The 26,432-nt window shown below is 51.8% G+C and overlaps 1 protein-coding gene across 25 annotated transcripts in view; it reads right to left on the bottom strand.

Moving 5' to 3' along the window:
• Window positions 1-304: 304 nt before the first annotated feature.
• The window catches only part of TCF4 (transcription factor 4), a 117,996-nt gene continuing 91,868 nt past the window's right edge, over window positions 305-26,432 (bottom strand). For 18 of the 25 annotated variants that reach the window (XM_029965687.1, XM_029965675.1, XM_029965670.1 and 15 more), the window contains 12 exons: window positions 14,798-14,903; window positions 14,004-14,137; window positions 13,206-13,338; window positions 12,278-12,345; window positions 11,348-11,426; window positions 9,877-9,953; window positions 7,812-8,009; window positions 4,720-4,855; window positions 3,649-3,811; window positions 2,489-2,718; window positions 1,960-2,100; window positions 305-702 (listed from right to left, as the gene is read on the bottom strand). In XM_029965687.1, coding sequence (XP_029821547.1) covers window positions 1,964-2,100; window positions 2,489-2,718; window positions 3,649-3,811; window positions 4,720-4,855; window positions 7,812-8,009; window positions 9,877-9,953; window positions 11,348-11,426; window positions 12,278-12,345; window positions 13,206-13,338; window positions 14,004-14,137; window positions 14,798-14,903 — 1,461 coding nt within the window. In that variant the 3' untranslated portion in view covers window positions 305-702; window positions 1,960-1,963. Of the gene's footprint in view, window positions 703-1,959; window positions 2,101-2,488; window positions 2,719-3,648; window positions 3,812-4,719; window positions 4,856-7,811; window positions 8,010-9,876; window positions 9,954-11,347; window positions 11,427-12,277; window positions 12,346-13,205; window positions 13,339-14,003; window positions 14,138-14,797; window positions 14,904-21,810; window positions 21,832-26,432 lie in introns of those variants that run through there. The other 7 variants (XM_029965688.1, XM_029965668.1, XM_029965669.1 and 4 more) reach the window with 7 other exon arrangements.

Genomic DNA, 26,432 nt, shown 5'->3' with positions numbered 1-26,432 from the left:
AAACAAAAAAAAACTCATTTTCCGTCGTTTTCCCTCATTTTTTGTCTCGTTTTTCCCCTCTTCAGAAGTACACTTTTTATCATTATTGCAAGTTTACCTTTTTTTTTTGTTTGTTTGTTTTTAAATTAAATATTTTTTTTAAATCCTCAGGCTTTTACAAATTCTTTGTTTTGTTTGTTTTTTTCTTTTTTTTATGTTTTTTTTTCCCTTTTTTGTTTTTTTTTATGTCCAAAAAAAAACCAAAAAAAAAMCCCMAAAAAAMCMAAMMMYWMCSRAAAAMCMMCMAAAAAAACCCCCMAAAAMMAAAMCSRAAAAAAAAACCTCAAACCCAAAAAACCCAAAAAAAACCAAGGAATTTTAGGCACAAATGCATTGTCCCACAGTGTGGAAAAAGATTGCCATTCAGTCTCGGAATTCCAAGTTGGACATTCTGCTTGATATGTTCAAAGAGAGTCATCCCTCCAAGAGTTGCACTTTTTTGTTTCGTTTTTTTCTCGTTGGGTTCCGTGGGTTTTTTGTGGTTTTTTTTCCCTCGGGAATGCTGGAATCTCTTGCGTCTGGGATTCAGAACTGCTCAGACTTGTCTTATCTTACAAAACAAAGGGGTTTCGCAAGGAGAAGTGTTTCTGTGGGATTTAAGAGAATACAGCGGATAAGGAAGTGGTCTCTCGCTTTTCCGGGCAGGAACACGGCGACTTGGACCTGTGGGAGAAGGGAAAGGGCCCATCAGAAGGGGGAGGCAGGGGTTTGGTCCACCTTCTTCCCAGGAAACCGCCCTGGGAATCAAGGGCCCCAAAAGTCCCTTGAGAAGTGTCAGAGCATCCTGAATATCAAACCTGATATCAATCCCAAATATCTGTTACTATCCATCCCTAATCCCAGCCCTATTATCCAACTCTAATTTCCAGCCCTAATATCCAACAGTAATACCCATCCCTAATTCCAGTCCTAACATCCAACCCTAATATCCACCCCTGATATCCAATCCTGATCTCAAACCCCGATATCCAACCCCAATATCCAAACTCAATATCCATCCCTAAAATCCAAACCCAACATCCAACAGCAATATTCATACCTAAATCCAGCCCTACTATCCAACCCAAATATTCATTACTATCCATCCCTAATTTCCAACCCTAATATTCAACCTTAATATGCATCCCTAATATCCATCCCTAATATCCAATCCTTATATCCAACCCTGCTATGCATCCCTAATATCCAAGCCCAGTATCCATAAAAATATCCAACCCTGCCATCCAGTCCTAACATCCAACCCAAATATCCAGCATTAATATCCATACCTAATATCCATCCAGTCCTAATATCCAACCCTAATTTCCAGCCCTGATATCCAACATCATTATCCATCCCTAATATCCAACCTAAATACCCATCCCTAATATCCAACCTAAATACCTATCCCTAATATCCATCCCTAACAGCCAATCCTATTATCCAACTCCAATATCCAACAGTACTATCCATCCCTAATTTCCAACCCTAATATCCAGCCCTGATATCCAACTCCAATATCCATCCCTAATATCCATTCCCAACATCCAACAGTAATATCCATCCCTAATTCCAACCCTAACATCCATCCCCCATATCCAACCTCACCCTCTCCTGACCCACTTCCCACCATTCCCTCGGGTGCCCAGCGATGAGACCCACGGAAACATCCTGGAGCTGCACCAGGGTAGGGTCAGGTTGGAATTTAGGGAAAAGATCTTCATCCAGAGGGTTGCTGGGCACTGGAATCCCCATTCCCAGGGAATCCAGGAGCATTTGGACACAGTGGGATTTTGAGGTTGTCCAGGGGTCAGGAGTTGGACTGGACGATCCTTGTGGTCACCTTCAACTCAGGACATTTATTTCTATGATTCCATGATCCCTCCCCACAAGGAACACGTGGGAATGGTCCATCCTGGAAGTGACTGATCCCAATCCTACCTTTTTACATCTGTCCCATGTGATTGGAGGCATCTCCCATCCCAGGGTGGGGTCCTGCCAGGGACAGCGGGGGCGGATCCGAGGAGACCTTCTCTTCTTCCCTTCTTTTCAGGCACGCAGCCTTTGGATTCAGATTCCGTTCTGTGAGGGAAAGGAGACGTCCAACATCCCCATTTTTAGGTCATGGAACTCCAACATCCCTATTTTCACCTCATGGAGCTCCAATATCCCAATTTCCAGCTCACAGAACTCAAACGTCCTTATTTTCCCATCATGGAACTCAAACATCCCTATTTTCACCTCGTGGAACTCCAACATCCCTATTTTCCCATCATGGAACTCCAACATCCCAATTTCCACCTCGGGGAGCTCAAACATCCCTATTGTCTCATCATGGCACTCAACCACCCCTATTCTCAGCCCCTTGAGGTTGGAAAAGCCCCTGAGACCACAGAGTCCCACCACTCCCAAAGTTCTCCACCGACGGTGCTCCACCCCCGTGTTCCCGGGCGCCGCCCGCGGGACTGACCTCGGACCTGCTGCTCCAGGCTGAGGATGACGGCCACGGCCTGGTGGAGGATGAGGAGCTTGGTCTGGGGCTTGTCACTCTTGAGGTGGAGCTGCACCATGCGGCCCAGCTCCTTGAAGGCCTCGTTGATGTCGCGCACGCGCAGCCGCTCCCGCGCGTTGTTGGCCATGCGCCGCTCCTTCTCCCGCTCCGCCTTCTGCTCCGGGGTCAGGTCCTCGTCGTCGTTATTGCTGCGGGACGGAAGGCACACGGCATTTTCGAACGGCGGGCAATCGGCCAGAAGCTCCACAGTCAAGAACTCCCGAGCCGCTCGTTGTTCCAACCAAAGCTGGGCCGGGGATTTGAGGAGGAAGGGTTTGGTGTGGACGCTTTGCAAGGTGAGAATTCTGAGCTGTTTATCCAAAGCGTTTTGTTGCGATAGGGAATTGCTTAGGTTGGAAAAGGCCTCTGAGGCCATGGGTTCCAACACCAGCCCATGCCCCAAGTGCCACATCCACACGGCTTAAAATCCCTCCAGGAATGGGGATTCCACCCCTGCCCCGGGCAGCCTCTCGCAGGGCTTTAATCCCAAAGTTTGGGATTTGGGAGAACCCTTTGCCACTGAGAGTGCTTGGAGGTACCAAAGGTTTCTGGGTTTAAATCGTGGAATCTTGGAATGGTTTGGGTTGGGAGGGAGCTTAAAGCTCATCCTATTCTGCCATCATGGGCAGGGACACTTCCACTATCCCAGGTTGCTCCAAGCCCCATCCAACCTGGCCTTGGACAGGCCAGGGATTGGGCAGCCCCAGCCAATGATAAAATCCAGCTCTAAACTTCCCAAAAATCCGTTCAGAATTTACTAAGGCTCCAAACCCTCGGAATTTACAGCAATCAAGGACTGGGAATGACAAATAATACATAAAAGCAAAGCAAATCCAACCGTATTCCAATTTGGAAGCGTGGGATGAGAGGGCTAAGAGCCTAATCGATCGATTTTGGCCTAACATCATTTCTCATTGCGCAAATTTGGGAATTGTTGGAATGGGAGGCTGTCCTGGAGCGCAGGTCCCCCAAAAGTGGCGGGTCCTGCCGGGCCAGGCGCTCCGCGATTCCGCCTGTTCCGTTCACTTCATCGAAATCCACGCAGGAATTAAATGAAGCGACACTGTTTCTCCCGTTACCTAGATCTTGACCTAGTAATGGATTTGATATCCTTCTTGTCATCCTCCAGTTTCTTGTCCTCCGAAGACTTGGTGTCCTGGAGGTTCTCGTCGCCCTCGTCGTCGGATTTGATCTCGGAGCTGCCCGACGAGACGCTCTGGCCTTGCAGTCCTGTCGGGATTCCTGCAGGAAAATGGGGAGGGCGGGTCAGGAAGGGCACCCGAGTGGTGGGATGGGTTGGGTCGGAAGGGATTTTATGGATCAGCTCATTCCAAAGCCCTGCCATGGGAAGGGACACCTCCCACTAGCCCAGGTTATTCCAGCCTGGTTGGTTTGGCTTGGAAGGGATTTTAGGGATCCTCTCATTCCAACCCCTCTTCCATGGGCACCTCCCACAGGTTGCTCCAAGCCCTGTCCAACCTGGCCTTGGACACTTCCAGGGATAACAGAATCATGGAATGGTTTGGGATGGAAGGGATTTTAAGGATCACCTCATTCCAACACTTCTTCCATGGGCTGGAACCTTCCACTAGCCCAGGTTGCTCCAACCTGGCCCTGAACACTTCCTGGGATCATAGAATCATGGAAAGGTTTGGGATGAAGGGATTTTATGGATCAGCTCGTTCCAAACCCCTGCCATGGGCAGGGACATTTCCCACTAGCCCAGGCTGCTCCAACCTGGCCAGTTTGGCTTGGAAAGGATTTAAGGATCACCTCATTCCAACCCTTCTTCCATGGGCTGGGACACCGTCCACTGGACCAGGTTGCTCCAAGCCCTGGCCTAGGTTTTATCCATCCCAGATCATGGAATGGTTTGTGTTGGAAGGGATTTTAAGGACCATCTCATTCCAACCCCTCTTCCATGAGCACCTTCTGCACGACCAGGTTGCTCCAAGCCCTTACCCATCCCAGCTCATTCCCAGCTCATTCCAAGAGCAACCACCACCCCCCTAGCCAGCTCAGGGATCGCAGGTGGATTTTGCTCCAAGCCAACCCCCCAGTTCCTGGATCCTGGACAACCACAAGGCCGAGCTCACTGAAGAGTCCCGCCAGAGCACAATTCCAACAGGGATGCGGGAATGTCCACTCACCCCTGTAGGGATCCTGGGGCGGGTTCAGGTCCGGGGATGTGGCCGACTGGACGGGAAGCTGCGGGACGGGCACCTGGTTGGGCACGAGCGAGTGGCTCCCGCGGAGGCTCACCCCGTCCTCCCGGTGCGCTCCCACCTGCAGGACATGGGCAGCCCTCAGGACACCTCTGGAATTCCGCCCGCGGGCTCAGGAAAACCCCTGAGACTCTCAATGCTCCTCGCCCACCAAACGGGCGTAGAATTCCGCCCGGGATTTGAGGAGGAAAGACTTGGTGCAGAGGTTTTGCAAGGAGGGAATTCTGAGCTGTTTATCCAAAAGCTTTTTGTTGGAATAGGGAATTGTTTAGGTTGGGAAAGGCCTCTAAGGCCATGTCCTCAAGTGCCACATCCACATGGATTTGAAATCCCTCCAGGAATGGGGATTCCACCCCTGCCCTGGGCAGCCTCTTCCAGGGCTTCAATCCCAAAGTTTGGAATTTGGGAGAACCCTTCTCTGCCATTGAGGCTTGGAGGTACCAAAGGCACTGGGTTTAAGTCATGGAATCCTGGAATGGTTTGGGTTGGAAGAGACTTTAAGGATCATCCCATTCCACCCCCTGCCATGGGCAGGGACACTTTCACTATCCCAGGTTGCTCCAAGCCCTGTCCAACTCGGCCTTGGATATTCCAGGGATGGGGCAGCCATAACCAATGATAAAATCCAGCTCTCAACTTCCCTAAAAGGGAAATCTCAGGAAGCCCAAGCCCCCAGATCCCTCGGGATGAGCCCCGGCCCTGGGATGCTCCTCACGGAGGGCACAGATGGTCCGTGGCCGTGACAGACACTTGGGCAGGTAAAATGTCATTCCCATTCCCAAGGTGCCTCCCGGATTCCTTCCCATCTGTCCCCTATCCAGCACAGCTGACAATTATCTCCAGGCCCATCTGTTTAATTGGGGGCTTCACAATTCCTCCCTGGAGCCAGGAAATCCGTCGGGAATCGCGAGTTGGCAGCGCACTCGGAATGGTGGCTCAGCCTCCTGACAGCCCCCTATGTTCCCTGTGTCGCTGCATTCCCGACATCAGGAGACACATCCACAGGGATTTATTAACCACCCAATCCCAAATCCAAAGGGATACCTCCCTGCCAGCTCAGGGTTCCACCTTCCCTAAGGAAAAGGGGTGATGGAGGCAAGGAAGGAACGACCAAGAGGAATTAGCGGGGACAGGAGGAATTGGAATCCAGGAGGAATTGGGGGGGGGGACAGGAAAAACTGGGATTTGGGCCTCCAGAATGAGGAGAAATTGGGGTCCAGGAGATATTGGGATCCAGGCTCTCAAAACCAGGAGGAATTGGAATCCAGGCCCCAGGACCAGGAGGATTTGGGGTCCAAGAGGAATTGGGATCCAGGAGGAATTGTTGGGGACAGGAGGAATTGGGATCCAGGCCCCCAAGACCAGGAGGAAATGGGATCCAGGAGGAATGGAAATCCAGGAGGAACGGGGGTCACTGCCACTACATTTCCACCAGGAAGCTGCTCCCTCATCCCAGACTCATCTGGATTGGGAAGGACCCCAAGCCCATCCCCTTCCACCCCCAAACTTCCCAATGCCGGGACCACCACAGCAACATTCCTTGTCCTTTATCCCACAGGATAAATCCAGCAGGGAATTGAAAGGGTGCTGTGTGTTAACCCAGGGCTGAGATAGGCCCGATTCCAAAGCCAAGCCCAGCTAAACCTGGCTTAACCCCCCCAGCAAATCCATCCCATCCCGTTGGATGTGTGTATTCCAAATGAGTCCATTCCCCGGCCCTTTCATGTGCCCGCCATCCCATAATAGTTGCCAGATGAGTGCTGGCCGGGCTATAAATAAGATCAAAAGAGAAGGAAAGGATTTAATCAGCACCAAAAAAAACACCCGGAGAGGGGAATGAAAGCAGGGAAAAGGCAAAGTTCAGAAGCTTTTTTCCACAGGAAACTTTGGTTCCAACAGAAAACTCCCTTTTTCTCCAAAAAAAAACACCCCAAACCTTTTTTGCCACAAAAGTCCTTTTTTTTTCGCAACAGAAAACTCCCTTTTTTTCCTATAGAAAAATCCCTTTGTATCTACAGAAAATTCCACTGGGATGCTCCCATTCACATGGAGCAGCTCTTACTGGGCTGCTCCTACCCCACTGGAATTCTCTTACTCCAGCTGGATTCTCCTGTCCCAGTGGGATGTTCCTATTCCACTGGGATGCTCCCATTCCCATGGAGCAGCTCTTACTGGGCTGCTCCTGCCCCACTCGGATTCTCCCATTCTCATGGAGCAGCTCTCACTGGGATACTCCTGTCCCACTGGGATACACGCACCCCACAGGAATTCTCCTGTCCCACTGGGATGCTCCCAATTCTATGAAGAAGCTCTTGCTGAGATCCTCCTGCCTCACCAGGATTCTCCTGTCCCACTGGGATATTCCCATTCCCATGAAGCAGCTCTTATCGGGATGCTCCTGTCCCACTGGGATTCTCCTGCCCCAGTGGGATGCTCCTGTCCCAATGGGATGTTCCTGTCCCACCTGGATGCTCCCATCCCAATGAAGCAGTTGTTACTGGGATTCTCCTGCCCCATCGGGATGCTCCTGACCCGCTGCCATGGGGCAGATCCCACTAGGATTCTCCTGCCATGGGGCAGCTCCCACTGTGATACTCCTGTCCCACTGAGCTGCTCCTGTCCCACTGGGATGCTCCCATTCCCGTGGAACAGCTCTTGCTGGAATTCTCCTGCCCCACTGTGATGCTCCTGCCCCACTGGGATTCGCCTGTGCCACTGGGATGTTCCTGTCCCACTTGGATGTTCCCATTGCCATGGAGCAGCTCCCACTGGGACACTCCTGCCCCAACGGGATGTTCCTGTCCCACTGGGATTCTCTCATTCCCATGAGGCAGCTTCCACTGGGATCATCCTACACCAGTCGGATCCTCCCATCCCAATGGGATACTCCCGCCCCCCTGGGCCGCTCCCATTTCCCCGGAGCCACTCCCGCCCCACCGGGCTGCTCCTCTCCCACCGGGACGCTCCCGCCGGCCCCACGCGCCGTGCCCGCGGCCCACCCGGCCGTGCCCGCTCACCATGATGGAGTGGCGGTTTGCCGAGAGCAGCCCGGTGCCGTAGCCGGCGCCCAGCCCGGCCATGGCGCCGTTGTGGGCGCCCAGCAGCCCGTGCATGTCCCCGTGGGCCCCGGCCATGGGCGCCGCTCCCACCGCGTGGTTCCGCAGCACATGGATGGCGTCGTCCAGCCGCTCCAGCCGGTCCTCGATCCGGCTCTGCTGCGGGGCAGGAAAAGCGGGAATGGCGTGAGGAGCCCGCCCCAGAATACGGCCAGGCCTCCCTGCTCAGCCCCTTGTGCTTCCACCTTATTATCCTTGGATTTGCTAGGTTTTCCTTGGATTTTTTTTCTCTTAAGGAACGGGTTTGCTTCCCTAGGGAATGCCACACCCTAGGGAAGGTTGAACCCCGGGGAGTGTTGAGCCCTAAGGAATGTTAACGAGTCCAGCTTTGATTTTCATGGGCAAAACAGGTTCAATGATTCCTCATGAACATGAATCAGGCCAGGACAGCATTCGCCCTCCAGGTCTCAGCAGAGCTGGAGTGAGAGCGAGGTAAAAGAAGGATTCAAAAACTGAAAATTCCAAAGGAAAATCAAAAAGAAAAGCAGGAGAAGGAAAGAAACAAAGAGGTTTCGCTGCCATTTTCCTCCCCGCTCAAATAATCCCAGGATCACACACGGAGAGGAGGAGGAACTACCAGGTCCCGCAGCCACAGGGGTTTAATCCCTACAGGTCGGAGCTCCCAAGGGATGGGGAACCTCAACAGGACATTTCCCGAGTCCCCAGGGGCCAAAGAATCTCAACAGAACACTTTCCAAGTGCTGGAGAATCTGGAACCTCACCAGGACACTTCCCAAGTCTCCAGGTGCTGGAGAACCTCAACAGCACAGTCCTGAAGTTCCCAGGGGCTAAGGAACCTCAGCAGGACACTTCCCAAGCGCTGGAGAACCTGGAACCTCAATAGGACACTTTCTAAGTTCTGGAGAACCTGGAACTTCACCAGGACAGTCCCCAAGTCTCCAGGTGCTGGAGAATCCCAACGGGACAATCTCAAGAGCTGTGGAACCTCCCCAGGACCCTGAGCTGCCAAGGGAACCAGGCAGAGCTGCTGGAGCTCCTCAGCAAAGCCCCCAGCCATCCCCTGCTCTCCAGAACCTCCACAGGAAAGCCTGGAAACACTGGCTTCCATCAGCACAAGGATTTCTGGACTGGGGTGGAAAACCAGCCCATCCTAATTCCTGACTCTGGCAAATTTCCCAATACTTCCAACAGAGACCATCCCTTCCCTCGGTCTGTGGGGACAGGACCAGGACCATCATCTCCATCACTGCACAGAGACCCCTCACCATCACTTCCATCACTCTGCAGGGAGAGGACCAGGACCACCATCTCCCTCACTCCAGGAGACCCCTGACCATCATATCCCTCATTCCAGGGAACTCCTGACCATCATCTCCCTCATTCCATGAGGAGAAGACCCCTGACTATCACCTTCCTCGTTCCCCATGGAGAGAATCCTCACCGTCATCTCTCTCACTCCATAGGGACCCCAGATCATCATCTCTGTCATTCCACGAGGAGAAAATCCCTCACCATCACCTCCCTCATTCCATGGGGATCCCTCACTCCATGGGGAGAGGACCATGACCATCACCCCCATCACTCCAGGACCCCTGACCATTATCTCCCTCATTCCATGGGGATCTCTGACCATCATCTCCCTCATTCCATGAGGATCCTTAACCATCCTCTCCCTCACCCCACAGGACTCACGGATGCACCATCCTGAGTCCACCACATCTTCCTACTCCCATCCATCCACCCATCCATCCATTCCCCCCATCTCCCTCCTCACCCTCTTTCCTGCTCCTCACCCCCTTTCCAGTAGATCCCAACACCCCCTTTCCCTCTCGGGAGGGCCTCCAACCCTCCCCGCCCCGGCTCCACCACGCGACTTCCATAGGGATGAGACTTCCGGGGCCGCTCCGGGCGCGCAAAACCTGCATGGGAGGAAGCGGCGGATGGAGCATGACATCACTGAACGCAAGGAATTCCCGCAGGAAGGAGGTCACCGGTTGGAACATACCAGGGAGTGTAAGGGACCTTCATAATTGGGAGATGATGCCGCTTGACCTCCATTCCTAGACCAAACAGCTGTTCCTGCTAATAAGTAAAATCGGAGTTACCGTTGGAACTCGGCGAGCGCAACGTTCCCGACTTTTCTGGGACGCTTTTTCCGAGGCGTGGGAATGGCCTATGCCGAGCCGGAGCTTCCCAAGGCGCTCCTCTGCGGGAGCCTCGGCGGAACTCCTGCGCTTGGAGCTCAAACTCGGCCTCACGGCGCTGGGAGGAAAAGGGATTCCTGCTCTCCAGGAGTTTGCCAAGGAAACAATTCCAGCTCTTCCTTCAATCCACTTCTATTCCCTGATTTTCTATACTGGTTTGACCCTGGGTTATCCCTATTTCCCACTGGGAAGCAGCACAGCCCAAATTATCAGGGAATTCTCCCTCTGGCTCAGCCCCTTCCATAGGGAAAGGAAGGAGACACACAGTCCCTTCTAAATTTTGGGGTAATTCCAGGGAAAATAAGGGTGGTAAGTTGTTTTTTGGGGTGTGGAACCCCCCAAGCCAGCTCAGGTGGTCCCTCTGTTGCCTCCATAGGTTTCATCCCGATTTTGCAGGATGAAGGTGGGTGTGGTGCCCTTCTGGACCTGCCCTGACCATCCCTCCTTCCCAAAGGGTCTCATCCCCGTAGGAATGTCTGGGAAGTGGGACAACACCTGAGAGGATCAGGAGCTCCCCATGGAGAGCAAGGGATGATCCCACTTTTCCCTGCCCTACAGGGACACGGTGGCCTCAGCTCCGGCTCCGGATTCCCGGTGAGTTAATCGGTATCCAAGGGATCTTGGATTACACCTGGGCTCCAAGTGGGATCTCCAGGGAGGTAGGATGTGCTGCAGAGGAGGAGCCAGCTGGAAAAGGGTCACGGATTAAAAACTGGGAATGACAGTCCGAGGACTATTTCCATCTCCTGATGCTCATGAGAACAACCCCAGGCCTCGGGATTTGGGGAAAGGATGCAAATATTCCAATAAAGTCCAGGATCACAAAATCATGGAATGGACTGGGTTGGAAGGGACCTCTAAAGGTCATTCAGTCCAACCCTGAGTCACCTCCCACTATCCCACATTGCTCCAAGTCTTGTCCAGCCTGGCCCTGGAGAAATCCAGGGATGGAGCAGCTCCTCTGGACAACCTGTGTCAGTGTTTTACCTCCCTGATCCTAAAAAAACCTTCCTAAAATCCAACTGCCCAGACTTAGCTCCAAACCATCGCCCCGCTGTTCCTGGGGGATGTCCCTGAGGTGCAGGAAGCTCCACAGGGATAACCTGGGATATTCTGGGAGACACATCCACTGGGAGCTGCAACAACCTTCTCTCTGCACCGAAGGCAGGACACCGAGGCGGGACACCCCGGTCTGAGCTCGGGTAGGGATCTCTTCCCAAAAAAAACCCACCTTAGGAGGACCCGTTCCGTAAAATAGAATCATAACAATACCTGAGAGAGAAGGGGGAGAACCAACAGGAGTTGAAGGATTTGATGAAAAGCTGTTGTTGGTGTGATCTGGAGAATAGATCTTTAAAAGATGATACACAATTAATCTAAAGCCGTCACAACCCGATCCAGACAAAAAAAAAGCTTGGAATTCTTATGCATTCCATTCATTTCAATGAAAGCAGGACAGGCTGGAAAATTCCTTCCGATCCAGTCAATTAATTCCAGGAGAGTTGAAAGCCTCTCGGCTGTGCCAGTCAGCTCTTTGATGCACAGGAGAGGAGGAAGCTGGACACCGAGTCCCTCGGGAAGGGACTCCAGGGATTGGGATTTCAGGGATCGGCTCTGACACCATTTTATTGTCTCGACTTCATTTTATGAACGAGTGTCATGAGAACTCAAAGGAACCCACTGTGCCCAGAAAATAATAGGGATGGTCCTGGTTAAAGGGCAGCCAGTGCCACTGGGATAGCGGCAACGGGGCAGGAATATCCCAGTGGGAGCTGGGAAGTGCTGCGTCCAGTTATCCCAGAAAAACATGGGAACTGCTGCCTTTAACAGCCACCACATGAACTGGAGAGTTGGAGCTGCCATAGAACAGAGAGAACCTCCAGGGATTTCCAAAGGAATCCTGTTGGAGGGTGGTCTGGGAGTGCAGGAGTTGTTCCTGCTGCTGGGTTCCCTCTCCCGTGGAAAAGTGGGATGGACTTGGCACACCTCAAGCCTTCCCCTCTTTCCACTCCTGTCCTACCCTAAAATTCCCTCTAAAGCTTTCCCAACACCCCCTTTCCCTGATTATCCCCTATTCCAGCCAGCACGGACTCCAGGGGGGCGATCTGCTGCTCATCTCCAGCAACTCCAGCTGGAGAACTGGGACTCAAATTCCCTTCCCAAGGGGTCAACATGGGAATTCCAAAGTAAATGTTTCCTTACAGAGGCGAGTGCTTTCCCCAGGGCATCACCAGTCTGCGAACTTCCCGCTGCCCCACTTCCTCTGTTGGCTGCAAGGCAAAAAATTCCATGTAAAACCAGCCAGGGGAACATCTGAAAATTCCTACTCCTGCTCCACCTTCAGGAATTCATTTATTTAATTAATTTGTTATTTAATTGCTTTTAATTAGAGAAGAGTCACCTTTAATTTAATTCAGCCTCACTTGACTCTATTAGAGATTTTTTTTCCCAGTCTTATGGAATGGCTTGGGTTGGAAAGGGACCACAGGGATCATCATTCCAACCGCTAATGGGCTGGGAAAGCTTCCATGAGACCAGGTTGCTCCAACCTGGCCTTGGACACTTTCAGGGATTGGGAAAGAGCCCCAAGAAGGGAGCAGAGACCTGGTAAGTCCCCCAAGGAGGAAAGGATGGCAGAGGGTGGTTCCTTCAGGGCAGGAACTCAAAAACAGGGATATTCCAGCCTGGAAAAGCCAAGCCAGGAGGTAGCAAGGCACCGGGAAGATCCTCCACATTGGGAAGCTCACGGCTCATCCCGTTCCATGGGCAGGGACACCTTCCACCAGCCTAACTCCAAGCCCTGGCACAATTCCAGGGACCAGGAATCCACAACCCCTGGGAGAACTCAGCCTCTGAGCCTGGTTTAGTTCCTCCTTTGTTCCCAGATCCTAAAAAAACCCCCACGTCCATCTGTTGCTGGTCGACCCCACCCTCCATTCCTCCAGCATTAGTGCCGCTCCGCCATCCCACACGGAATCACGTGTGTAATCCGAACCATGTGTCCCCATTTCCCCGTCACTTCATCACGGAATCGCTCCCGGAGAGACCAAACAGGGGGTTCTCATTTCCCGTCTTTAACCATTCCCGGGCTGTGCCAGCGGTGACTCCCAGCGCTGCTCCCGGGGCTCACCCAGGATGGAGTCGGTGCCGTTGGCCGGGGGGGTGCAGGACGAGGCGCTGTAGTGGTTGGTCCCGCTCCGGTGGAACGTGGACATCGGAGGAAGACTGGAGTTGATGTCGGCTGAGGAGTGGGATGGGTAGCTCTGTGCCAAGAAAAACAGGGAATGCTGGGATTACAAAGAGGGCGGGATGCTGCTCGTGGTGTCCTGAGGGTGGTTGGAAGGGATTTTTAGGATCATCCGGTCCCACAGGCAGGGACACCTTCCATAGCCCAGGTTATTCCAACCTGGACACTCCCAGGGATGGGGCAGCCACAGCTTCTCTGGGAATTCCAGTCCAGCCCCTCCCCACCCTCCCAGCCAGGAATTCCTTCCCAATATCCCATCTAACCCAGTGGGAAGCCATTCCCTATGTCCTGTCCTTCCAGGTCCTCATCCCAAGTCCCTCTCCAGCTCTCCTGGAGCCCCTTTAGGCCCTGGAAGGGGCTCTGAGGTTTCCCTAGAGCCTTTTCTTCTCCAGGTGGATATTCCCAGCTCTCCCAGCCTGGCTCCAGGGCAGAGGGGCTCCAGCCCTCGGAGCCTCTCCGTGGCCTCCTCTGGACCTGCTCCAACACCTCCAGGTTGGAGATCCCAGCCCTGGAAGTGTCCCAGCACTAAAATGGGTTGGGTTGAAAGGGATTTTAAGGATCCTCCAATCCCACCCCTTGTCGTGGGTTGCTCCAACCTCGGGCACTTGCAGGGCCGGAGCAGCCATGGATTCTCTGGGAAGCCCCCATCCCATCCCGCTGTCCCTTCCCCGGGATCCTCACCAAGCGGTCGTGCGGGTGGAGGCTGCAGTAGCTGCTGGATTGGGGAATGTGGGAAGAGTTGCCCAGCATTCCCCCGTAGCCAGGCTGGTTCATCCCGCTGGAGGAGCTCCAGGGGTCGCTGCTGTGGTGGCCATCTGCAAGACAGGAATCAGGGAATCAGGGAGTCGTGGAGCGCTTTGGCTCGGAAGGCACATCCCACACCGTCTAATCCACGGGCAGAGACACCTCCCACCATCCCAGGTTGCTCCCAGCCCATCCAGCCTGGCCTCGGACACTTCCAAGGGTAAATCTTTGATATATCGTTAGAATCCTGGTAATCTCCAGCTCTGGAATTCCAGAGGAGCTTCAGAGCTCTTGGAGTGATAATAAATGAAAAGGATTAGGAAAAAATTCCTTCACAGAAAGGGTGCTCAAGCCCTGGAATAGTCAGTAGTGGGTTTCCATCCCTGGATTTTATGATGTTAATCCTTAAAAAGTGGATAATTTTGCCCTCAATGTGGCAAAAAACGAGCAGTCGAATTTTACGTGGATCTTTCCCAACTCTGGGAATGTTATCAATTAATTTATCCCAAATTCCTTTGCATTTCCACGTAATCATGACAACCTGGAAGCAGCAAGACCTGGAAAAATTCGGGATTCAGCCTCATTTTAACCCCATAGCTCTAATTCCACGTGCAGGGAAACAGGGATATGGAGACAGGGTTTTTAGGGAAACAATCCCAAAATGGCTCAGCTACCGACAAATTAAATATAAACCTGGAGAAGAAAAGCTGGAAAATCCGTTTCCTTCCTACCTTGCATGAAGAAGGAGCTGGGAAAAGTGCTGGCTGCTGGTTTGGAGGAGGGATAACCCGGAGAATCCCTGTTGTAGTCGGCAGTACTGGCTGAGGGAGCATAAACCTGGGGAAAAAAAAAAGGCTCGTTTAGCCCTCAAAATCGAGTTTTCTGGCGAAATCCCTTCCCAATCCCCCCAGAATGCAAAACCCGGGTGACTGGAAAGTCAATTCCCAGCTTCAAAAGCAGCTCTGGGCTGACATTTTCCAGCTTGGAGCGGGAATATTTGTCCAAGTCTGGGTTCTGTAAATCCAATTAGGCAGCAGATGGACATATGTTCCTCCTCGAGCCTCCCGGAGCTTAAAATAAACAGGAACTGGGAACAATGAGGAGTTCTTTTGGGATGAAAGCATGTGGCCTTTGCCCACCTTGGCACACAACTGAAACTGCTCCAAAATTCCCGGCTTTCAGCTGGACACGTTAATTTTCCGACTGCGCCGGTACTGGCAATTATGGTGTTATGCCGGGATATGAAATTCCCAAGGATCCAGCCTGAAAGGAGTCTGAAAAAGCTGGAGCAGCATGAGACCACCAACACAGCATGGGGACACTCCAGGGGGGAAAACTCCGCCTCTCCCCGGAATGACTCAAGTAATCCCTACAAAAAGCCGGGAGCGGGTGCCAAACACTCCTCACTCCCAGTTTTCCCTAAGTCACCAGAGCCCGGCCACTGGAATTCTCCCTCTGAGCTCCAGAGGGAATTTGAAGGCCGGATCCCCCGAGCCAGGCCGGCTGGATGCAGGGAAGGTGTTGTGCAGGGTGGGATGGATTCCTGCCACTCCCGCTCTCCAGATGGTCGGGAAGGCTGAATCCCTGTCATCTCCTGGATGAAAATGGATCCCTTCCTGCCTCCATTTTGAAGCGGCAGCAGCTCCCAGGAGTTGGCACCACGCCCGCTCCCGGCATTCGCAGAGAATAGGGAAGAGAAATCCAGGGAAGCGCAGCTGGAAGAGACCCCAGGGCTGAAGGGGCTCCTCTCCACAGAACCCCCCCAAAACCAGGGAGAGTAGGGTCGGGGGGGTGGGATGCGGAGGGACATCCCACTGGAGTTCCTGGAGGCGCGTTCCGGGCAGCACATCCAGAGGGTTGGGAATTTCAGCAGCGGCTCCGTGGTGGGGCCAACGCTCCAAAGGAAAGAAGTGGGAGTGAATCCCAGGAAAGCTGGAGACTTTGGATGGGTAAATCAAGAGGCAACATACTCTGCGCCCACCAGATCCCGGATCATGGAGCGGGAGATTCCGGTTGGGATGAGACACCACCCAAGGCACCAGGATCGCGGGAGAGGAAGTTCCATTCCCATGCCACCATTTCTTGGGATTAAGGGCATGGATGCACTGCACGGAACACCAAATCCTGCTGCCTGCTCAGGATTTGGGAATGAGGCTCCAGGTGCTCTCCTCATCCCAGAGAGGGAGGGTCAGGGATACAGGGAAGAGGCTTTGGAAAAGCCTGGGAGATGGTGGGAGGCACCACAGAATTCCAGGACAGCTGGGGGTGGAAGGGATTTTAAGGATCATCCCATTCCATGGGCAGAGACACCTTCCACAGACCAGGTTATTCCAACCCGGACATGGACACTTCCAGAGATGGAAGTCTTTGGGAATCTGTGCCAGGGCCTCCCCAGCATATCTCCATCCCTGGAATTGTCCCAGGCCAGCTTGCAGCATCCTGGTGGGAGGTGTCCTTTCCCAGTGGAAGCGCTGATCCTCAAAATCCCTTCCAACCCCAACCATTTCATGGTTCTTCATCCATCCATCCATCCATCCATCCATCCCAGCCTCATTCCCAATTTGATGGTAAATCTGGATCTGGGGACATCAATATCCATCTGGAAAACCCGAATTTAGCAACTCCCTGACTCACCCGGGAGGTTTGAGGAGATGGTGAAGAATAATCCCGGAAAAACACACCATTCCGGAGCAAATCCCACCACACTGGAGCCATTTTGGGAGCAAATCCCAAACACCTTTTCTTTAAATTCCTGGGGATGGAGCCTGGGTTTGCTTCCATCTGAGCATCCCGGAGTACTCCTGCTGGATGGACCCCAGTGTCTTGGGGATCCAAAGCTTCCCAAATTAAGGATGAAGAGCCCTGAGAAGTCCTATCAGCTACCAGGTGAACCGGGAGTGGGATATCCATCTCCAGTGGGAATCACCAAGCACCAGGAGATGCCTCTGGGATCCACCCTGGAACAGCTGCGGGTGTTTGGGAACCCAACCCAGTTGGAAAATTAAGAATTATGGAGTCCCAACTCCTGGCCCCATGAGGACAACTCCAAAATTCCACCTGGGAGCGTTGTCCAAAGGCTCCTGGAATGCCGGTGCTGTGAGCACTTCCCTGTTCCAGTGCCTGACCACCTCGTGGGGAACCTTATCCCAAAATCCAGCCTATCCCCTGCCACAGCTCCAGCTGTTCCCTTGGATCCTCCCACCGGTCACCTGCCCTTTGTGCCACAACTTCCTTGGTCATGACAGGCCTCGTGCTTCCCGCTCCGGCCTCCGGAGCCCGGGAATGCTGCACCCACACAGACAAACAAGACAGGGGAAAAACTCCAATAGTAATTAAAAAAATACTCCCTAAATCCCATTTTTCCTCCTTTCCAACCCCTGAGGGACACGCTCCGTGCTGTCCTAGCTCTTCCCCACCCGGCTTGGGACGAAATCCCTCAGTTCAGTGCAAAATTCCCTCATTTCAGTGCGAAATTCCCTCATTTCAGTGAAAATCCCCAAAGTAACCTCCCCCCTCCCCAACCCGCTCCAGGTTTCCAGCGCTTTTCCAACAGCAGGTCCCTTAATTTGGGCCACATGTGTCCGGGGGAGCGGGGGGAGAGGAAGAGGAGCGGGACGCGGGGGCGGCGGGCGCGGATGAAAAGCCAGGGAAGCGCATTCCCGGCGCGGGCTGGAAGGGGCCGGAAGGAAAAGGCACCCACCCACCTCGGCCCGACCTGCGAGGGCCCCAATCCCAACCAGATGTCGGCGCTTCCAGAGCCTTCTCCCGGCACAAACACTCCCAGGGCCAGCAAAGGTAATTGGGAGCAGCTGAGCTCCAGCGCGGAGCAGCACATGGAAAAAAAAAACCCCGGAGCCCGGAGAGGGATGAGATTCCAGGCCCTGCTGAGCACAGTGGGAAAACAAGTGGAGTGGGAAGGAAAGGCACCTGTCCGGCACAGGGGGCAGAGAAGGCTGGGATCAGCACACCCAAAGCACTCCAGAACCCTGGAATTGCCGCTGGAGCCAGTTGTCCGGCACACAGTGAACCCTCCGGGATCACAGGTTTAATCCTGGGATTATCACAAGCATGGAATGCTCTGGGGTGGAAGGAATTGAAGGATCATCCAGTTCTCTGGGCCGGGACACCTTCCACAGCCCAGGTTATTCCAACCTGCCCTTGGACACTTCCAGGGATCCAGGGGCAGCCACAGCTTCTCTGGGAATTGCATCCCGGTCTCTCACCGCCCTCCCAGCCAGGAATTCCTTCCCAATATCCCACCTAACCCATCTGGAAGCCATTCCCTGCGCCCTGTCCCTCCGGGTCCTCATTCCAAGTCCTTCACCAGCATTGGGAATTCCTGGCTGGGAGAGTCGTGAGGGACTGGGATGGAATTCCAAGAGAAGCGGTGGCTGCCCCATCCCTGGAAGTGCCCAGGGCCAGCTTGGAATAACCTGGACTATGGAAGATGTGTGGGCTGGGAATGAGATGATCCTTCCATTTCCCCCATCCCGGGATTCTCCACTCCCCCCCGGAATGCCATCCCAGCACCCCCCGAACATCAGCTGCCTGACTTTTCCTCCCTTCTCCCACCCTCCGGGATCCTCCAAAGCCGCAGATCCTGCTGGCTCAAATGTTTTCCAGATGGGAAGGCCGAGCCCTGCGCTCGGAAACGCCTGGAGTTAAAAAGGGGTCAAGGAAATTAGAGAGGGAAGAAAAAAATTCTGCCCTGATGTCATCCCTGCGCAGCAGGACACGGTTGGAAAAGCAACAGGAACAGCCCAGAGCTGCAGCTTTTCCAGCCACACTTTGATTGCTTCCTGATCCTTCACAGGATCATGGAATGGTTGGGCTTGGAAAGCCCATCTCGTTCTGTAAGGACACCTTCCACTCTCCCAGGTTGCACCAAGCCTTGTCCAGCCTGGATTGATTTCTCCATCCAAGGTCATTCCCAAAGCAGTCCAGGAGCAAAATCACCCCCCAGCCAGCTCAGGTGGATTCTGCTCCAACACATCCCTAATTCTGGGATCCTGGAAAACCAGGAGGCCGAGCTCGCTGAATGGTCCCAGCATGACACTTCCAACAGGGATTAGGGAAGGAAAAGAGAGAGCGAGAGGAATGACAACAGCAAAACACCAAGGAATGGGTGAGGAGATTGGATCCACCCCTGCCAGGGCTGGCCAACCCTTTCCAGGTAGGAATTTTCCCTCATGTCCAACCTAAATACATCCCTGCAGGAATGGGGACTCCATCCCTGCCCTGAGCAGCCTCTTCCAGGCCTGGAAACCCTTTCCAGGCAGGAATTTTCCCTCATGTCCAACCTAAATCCCTGCAGGAATGGGGACTCCATCCCTGCTCTGGGCACCCTTTCCACAGTGTTGGAGTTGGCTGCCCCATCCCTGGGATTGTCCAAGGATAAGGTTTGGAGCAACCTGGTCTGCGGGAGGCGTGGGGTGGAACAAGATGATCCTTCTGGTACCTTCCCATCCAAGGCACTTCCTGATCCCACAATCCCATGAAATGAAGGTCTGATGAGCAGAAAGGATCCCAAACTGGGCTGAACCTTCCCAGAGTAAGATTTTTAGGAAGAGGCGGGTCCTGTTCCAAGCCCAGCACCTCAACCCCACCCCAGGGGATGAATCCCAAACCGGGCCCTCAGCACAAATTCCCTCTGGTCCGGGAAGGGCGGGAACGTGGTTCCGGCACTTCCAGGTGCCGGACACCGAGGGAAGCGACCGTTCGCTTTCTCCGTCAGCGGAGACGTCGGGATCCGTTAATAAATCCATCGGCAAACCCTCCTCTGATCCAGGGAGACAGCCCCAAGTTCCAGGAAAAGAAATTATCCCTAATTACCTGGAATTGCTGTCTTCCTCCCGCTATCAGCCCCAATTATTCCGGCCTAATCAGCCCTTCAGGGATGTGGCGCCCGGGAAGGCCGAGAGGCACATTTACAGCAGCAACTTTTCCCTCTTTTCCAACTGGAAATTTTCCCTTCATTATCACTCAGGCCTCGGATTCTCACCCGGAAAAGCTGGAAAAGGTGTCGTTTAAGGAAAGATAAAACCCAGCCGAGGCCGTTCCCTCCCACGATCCGAGCCTGCAGCGAGGGAAAAGCAGCTGGAAAACACACAAGTTACTTATTCCCACTTTTTTGAGGATGATTTCCACTTCAGCAAACACCGGGATAGCAAATGTGGGATGCAAGGAGGCTCCCGCTTTAAGCTCTGCCTAAATCCCACAGAACTAAGCTTCCAAAAATCCCTCACAAGCTCAAACCACTGGAATTTCTGGGGATGAATCACTGGAAAAGCAGCTGGAGAGATTTCGGCACCACAGGGTTTGGAGTAAAATCAATGAATACCAAGATTATCGGGAATATTCTGGGTTTAAACACCACCAAGGCAAACTCGGGGGGTTAAGACGGCGATTTAGGTTCAAGTTTGACTCCGGTTTAAACTCGGTCATGTGGGAATGGGCAGGAATTAAAAATAACTCTTAAGCATGAAGCTGGAGCCGTTCCCAGTCGGAGCCGCGCGCAGAGAACTGGGAAAGGCTGGGCCGAACAAAAGTCGAATTCAAATCAAATCATTCAAACAAACCACCAAAAAAAACCCCAAAATCATTTTCCTTCCGAGTTTTGCAGCTAAAATTAATTAACTAATAACTATTTAATTAATCAAAACAGGAATATTGCTGTTTCAATAACGGCAGTTCCAGGCAAGGCAGGAATAAATATAAACCTGATTATATCCTATAAAAATATATACATTTTAGAGATCCCAACCGGCTTCTCCTCATTCCAAAGCAAATTTTGCTGCTCCAAAGCTTGACATCAATTTAAACTCTGCTTTGTTTCTCCCTGTTCCAGCTGGATTTAAAGCTGGGCTTGAAATCCCAAACCCCCCCAGGATTTTGATCCTGATTTCTGGATCCAATTTGCTTCTGAAAGGCCCCAGATATTCCCTAAATATTAAAATTCTTGCCAGTCGGTGTCACCACAACTCAGGGCTGCTGCTCCTGGGGCTCTCTCAGCAACGCCAAGGGTTGGTCCCAGTTTTAAACCCCAATTTTGCGGAAAAAATAAACCAATAAAACAGGAAATAAAAAGCTAAAATGCACGTTATTCCTGAAAATTCCCAGAGAGAAAACAGGGATTAGGGCAAGGAGTAAAGCGAGGAGCAGCATTTTGGGGGGAAAAAATCCCCTTTGGAGGGCTCTGAGGAAAAAGAAGGAAAAAGGCCGGGAACAGAAAGCAAGCGCCGAGCGCTTCCCAAAGAAGCAGCTCCAAACTTGTTTACGCTCCTGCTTCCCGAGGAATTCAAGATGGTGGGAGCCCACCAAAGGGAGCCCCTTCCGAAGGGGGCCGATCAAAGCCAAAGCCAGGATTCGGGTTTAATTGACCGCTCATTAAGCTCCATTAGGTTCGGGAGCAAGGATGGAAAGAATTCCTTAACCCCATCCTTGCCTTCCGTCAGCCGGGAGAAGGAGCTGCCTCGGGATCGAGTGTTAGTGCCAGCACGCCAAAACACTGGGGGGAAAGCGGATTAATGTTAAAAAAATACAGATTAGTTTTGAAATTAAAAAGCTGCTGGAGGAGGGAACACGTGGGAAAGGTGTCTCCCAGGAAAAGGGGATTTTTGGGAGTGACCTGGCTGGAAATCCAGCAGTTTCCTGGGATGAGGGAGCAGCGACAGCCCCGGATGTGTCTGTGGGGGTTTTATAACACATATCCTCAATTTGGGAAAACTCAAGGGTTTATACTCACAGGCATCCCAAATACTGGAAAACTCTGGAAAAGCCTATAAAAAGGTCCCCCACGACCGGGAGAATTGCCGGAGATCCGTGGGAATGCTGCGATCCCTCAGTGTCCCTTCGGCCTCTGGTTCAAGGTCGTGAGGGGAAAACTTCCTGCCAATGCAAAAACAGCTGGAAAACCGGGCTCTGGGATGGCATTTGGGAATAAAATATCCATTGCAAGGTAGTGTTTCTGGGGTTTAACATTCCAGAGGATCCTATAAATGGAGGGATTTAATCCCACAGTGGGACTGATGATCTTAAAGGCCTTTTCCAACCCTAACAATTCCATGATCCCTGCTTAGAGTCAGGTATGGAAAAGCTGAGGATTTAAAAAAAAAAACAGGAAATAAGAGCTCCTAAAATTCCTGTTTTATGGATCAGGCGTTTGAACCCCACAGATGCGAACAGGCCTCGCTGCCGGCCCCAATCCCGTTTGATTCATTCCATCTAATGATTTTTGGCAGCCGATCCCACATTTCACTGAAAGGCCTTTAATGAGCTCCATATCTTTTATTTTTCCCGACGTTTCTTTTCCTCATTAAGATGCACTTGTTGGGATGAGGGGGGGGAAAGGGGGGATGAGGGTGTTTTTTTTCCATAGGAAACCGAAATATTAATGCAAATTGGCCTCCCGAAGTTAAAAAGCGGGAATTTGCATACCAGGAACCAAAGGGAACAACCGAATGTGCCTCTTCACACCATAATTACCCGGGAAAAAGCACGGAGTGTGTGAGGCATCCCGAGCTCCGGGATGGAGCAGCTGCTGGAGACGTTATCTCCCGGTGCCCAGCGGCTCCGGGAAAAGAGGGGTTGGGAGACTGTACTTCCGGATGAAAGGGAATTTTTAAGGGCTAGGAATGAGGTTCCGGGAACGGAATTATCCCAAGGGAAAGCTGCGATGGGGTTTTCCAGTGTGTCTTATCCCAGAGCCAGAGGCTGATGGAATTCCCAGTTTATGCAACACTAGCTGGCAGAATTCCTCGCATAAAGGAAATACGGGGATGAACCAGATTTGGCATGTGGATACAGAAATATTCCAAAAATTGGGATCCAAAGTTCTCCAGGAGAACTTGCTGCTCCCAGGAACTTTGTGGGAGGATATCCCAGGAGAGCCTGGACTGAGATGGGGAGGGAAAGGGTTAAATTCCCACTGATCCCATGGTATGGAAGCAAACTCATTCCTGCACCAGGGATGAGAGATCTTCATCCCTGCAAACCCTCAGAGGTTGTGGATTCCAGCCTGTAATCCAGCTGGAGCAACCTCCCTGCCCATGGAATGGGATGGGATTTAAGGTCGCTTCCCTCCCAAACCATTCCAGCATTCCCGGGTTACAGAGACTTCACCGGTGGAGGTGGAAGGGACTCAACCTACTGAACATTCCAACCCTTCCAAGAGGAACCAATCCATTAAACATTCCAAGCCATCCACCTGGTTACAACCAGATCCACATCCTGGATCCCACAGATCCGGGTGTGTCGGTAAGGGGGATAATAGAGAATGCGATCCTGCCAGGTGTAATTTGATTTCCTGGGATTTATCTCTTCCCAGATTACAATTCCACAGTTCCCAAGCTCAGGCTGGATATGGAAATGCTGGAGAGTGGCCACATCCAGGGATGTTGGGATCTGGAGCGATCCCACAGTATTTATGGATGTGGGAAAGAGGGAAAGAAGGAGGGAAAAAAGCAAAAAAGGGAAGAAATGAGAAAAGGGAAGAGGAAAAGGGCAAAGAAAAAAGGGATCGTTCCCAGCCCTTTCATTCCCACAATGGCCCAGCTGCTCCACGACATTCCCGGAGCGGCCTCTCCAATTACCGGCCCCGTGTCCCGGGAATGCGCCAGGCCTGAAGAACAGTGGGATTCAGCTCCACTTCCCGGGACCCAGGGGGGCTGGAGGCTCCCTCTCCGCACTCCAGCTGCTTCCCATTCCCAAAAAAAAGCAGGATTTCATCCTGCACAATGTCCCCCATAAAGCTGCAAGTGGATGGAATTTCCTCCACAGCAACTTTGGGAAGGTTTCCTGGTTTGTTTTTTTCCCAGGATTATTCATTTCCAAAGCAAAGCTGATGCAATTCCAGAGGGGAAAAATTCCCAGCTCTGATTCTGCAGCACAAATCCCAGATATTTGTATTTCCCTGCTTGTGAGGTTCAAATGCACCTGGAATGTTGTGCCCTGCACACTGGGTTTTCCAGGAATCCCTCAGTTCGGGAAAAGCTGGGAGCATCCAAAGCCTTAGGGAACAACCACAGGAAAAAAGGAGAAATCCCTGGAAAATGAAGGATCCCAACCAACTTAATGGAAGCTCTACAATCCAGGAAGTTGCAAAAAGCAATTCCAGGATTTCAGGGAGAATATCCCTAAAATAACATCCGAGCTGCTGGAATTTGGGCTGACAGGGATCAGAGGATCTGGAGGTACCTGAGGAGCCCCTTCCCCCCTCCTGAAGCAATTTTAACGAGCCTGGGAATTTCTTCCCATAAAAAGGAGCACCGGGATCGGTGCTGACGTAACGATCCATTGGCAGAGACGATCCTTTGATTCCCAAACAATAACAAATCCAGGCACTTTCGATCCCAAACCCCTGTGTATCCCACCAGCTCCCCAGAGCACCTGCACAAGGAGAATTCCCAGGTTTTTCAGGCAGGAAAATAGAGAAAAGAAAGGAAAACTTGGATTGATGTTGGAGCATCTGCACTACATTAATCCCCCCCTTTTTTTTTTAAAGGAAAAAAAATAGGGAAAGGAAAGGAAAAAGTGGATTCTCATCAGAACATCTTCAGGAAAAAATAATAAAGAATTCCTTTTTTTTTAAGGAGGGAAAAGAAAGGAAGAGCTGGATTCTCCCCAGAGCATCTCCCCAAAGCTAATTTCCTAATTTTTAATGCAGGAAAAATTAGGGAAAAGAAGGAAAAGTTGGTTCTCATTCCAACATCTGCACAAAAGTGATTCCCTGGTTTTTTTAAGGAAAATAAAAATAGGGAAAAGGAAGGAAGAGTTGGAGCATCTTCACTGAATTAATTCCCTATTTTTTTCCCAAAGGAAAAATAATAGGGAAAAGTGAGGGAAAGCTGGATTCTTCCTAAAGCATCCTCACAAAACTAATTCCCTTTTTTTTTTTTCCCCAAAGGAAAAAAAACCTGGGAAAAGGAAGGAAAAGCCACCCTGCAGTTCCCAGAGGATTTTCCTACAGCTGTGGGGGCTCAGGAAGAGGCTGCTCCGGGTCCTTCCCATCCCATGGGGCTGGAAAACTTCCAAGAAGGGTTAAAAAATTGGGAGAATTAGAAACTAATTCTGAAAATCAGGAGGAAAACGACGCAGAGAGGTGAAAATATTCCCTTTTCCCCAGGAATTCCCAGGGTAAAGAAGCCAATCCCGGTCTCCCGAGTAAAGCCGAGCCTAACTGAAACCAGACTTTGGGTGAAACAGGAAACAAACAATCCCTGGGAACAATTTCCTGGAGATCAATTGGAAAAGGCGCTTCCAGAGGTTTTGTTAAACCCCCCTCACTCCCCATTCCAGCCCTTCCCACAAAAAAGGAGGATCAGAACGGATATTATTCCAAGATGTCAACACCCCAACGTGGTTTTCCGGGTCCTCCAGGGGCAGAGATTCCATTTAGAAACAGCCAAATTCCACTTGGAAATGATAAAATTCCATCAAAAATCACAAAATTCCACTCCTAAATGGTAAAATTCCATTCCTAAATTATACAATTCCATTAAAAATGGTAAAATTCCACTCCCAAAGGGTAAAATTCCATTTCCAAATGGCAAGATTCCACTCAGAATTCCCGTGCTGAGGCCTAAAATATTCCCAGGAGTCGTCCCAAAGTTTCCTTTCTGTCAGCACACACGAAGCAGCTCTAATGCCATGATTCCCTCTGCATCCCAAGCTGGAAGAATTCCCTGAATCCCTCCCAATCCAGCCTGAGGCCGCTTGGATTCCCATAAAATCCAGCGGGAATGAGCCACTAAGTGGTTTTTTTTAAGGGAATAACGAAGAATTCCAGGCCTTAAAAGCTATTCCCGGTATTCCAGCAGGCTCCAAAATCCAGGATCACTTATTCTCTTGCTCCAGATCCCAAAGCACAACCCCCTGGGGGAAATGTGTGGAAAGTACCTGGAATTTTATGGCCGGAATGGGAATTATTGCATTTTGGTTTGTCGTTCCTGACGGGAGCGGAGGGATTTTCCAGCGAAATTGAGGAATTTTGGGAAAACTTTGGAAGATGTTCTGGCTCCCAATCCCATGCCGGGGGGGGTTACAGACACGGAGAGAAATGTTATGGAGATATTTCCACGGAACTTATAAAAGCTGAGGGAAGGAAGCAAGTTCTCTCCGGACTGACAGGGACTGAGGGAGATGGATGGATGGATGGATGGACTGGGATTTATCGGCATCGCTCGGGAGATCCGGGGCCATCCCTGGGCAGGCGGAGAGTCATCGCTCAGGGAGCGAGAGAGTGGGAGAGACTGATCCACGGACTCACAGACACATCTACAGAGACTCCTCGAGACATTTACAGCTCCTCACCTATACACTGACAGGCATCTACCCACGGATTTACGGAGAGATCGACCCAGGGACATT

The sequence above is a fragment of the Manacus vitellinus genome, unplaced genomic scaffold (assembly GCF_001715985.3).
Source record: "Manacus vitellinus isolate BGI_N305 unplaced genomic scaffold, ASM171598v3 scaffold_115_pilon, whole genome shotgun sequence".
NCBI classification, from domain to species: Eukaryota; Metazoa; Chordata; class Aves; order Passeriformes; family Pipridae; genus Manacus; species Manacus vitellinus.
The sequence above is the reverse complement of the archived record's forward strand: the minus strand, read 5'-3'. Positions and strand labels throughout refer to the sequence as shown.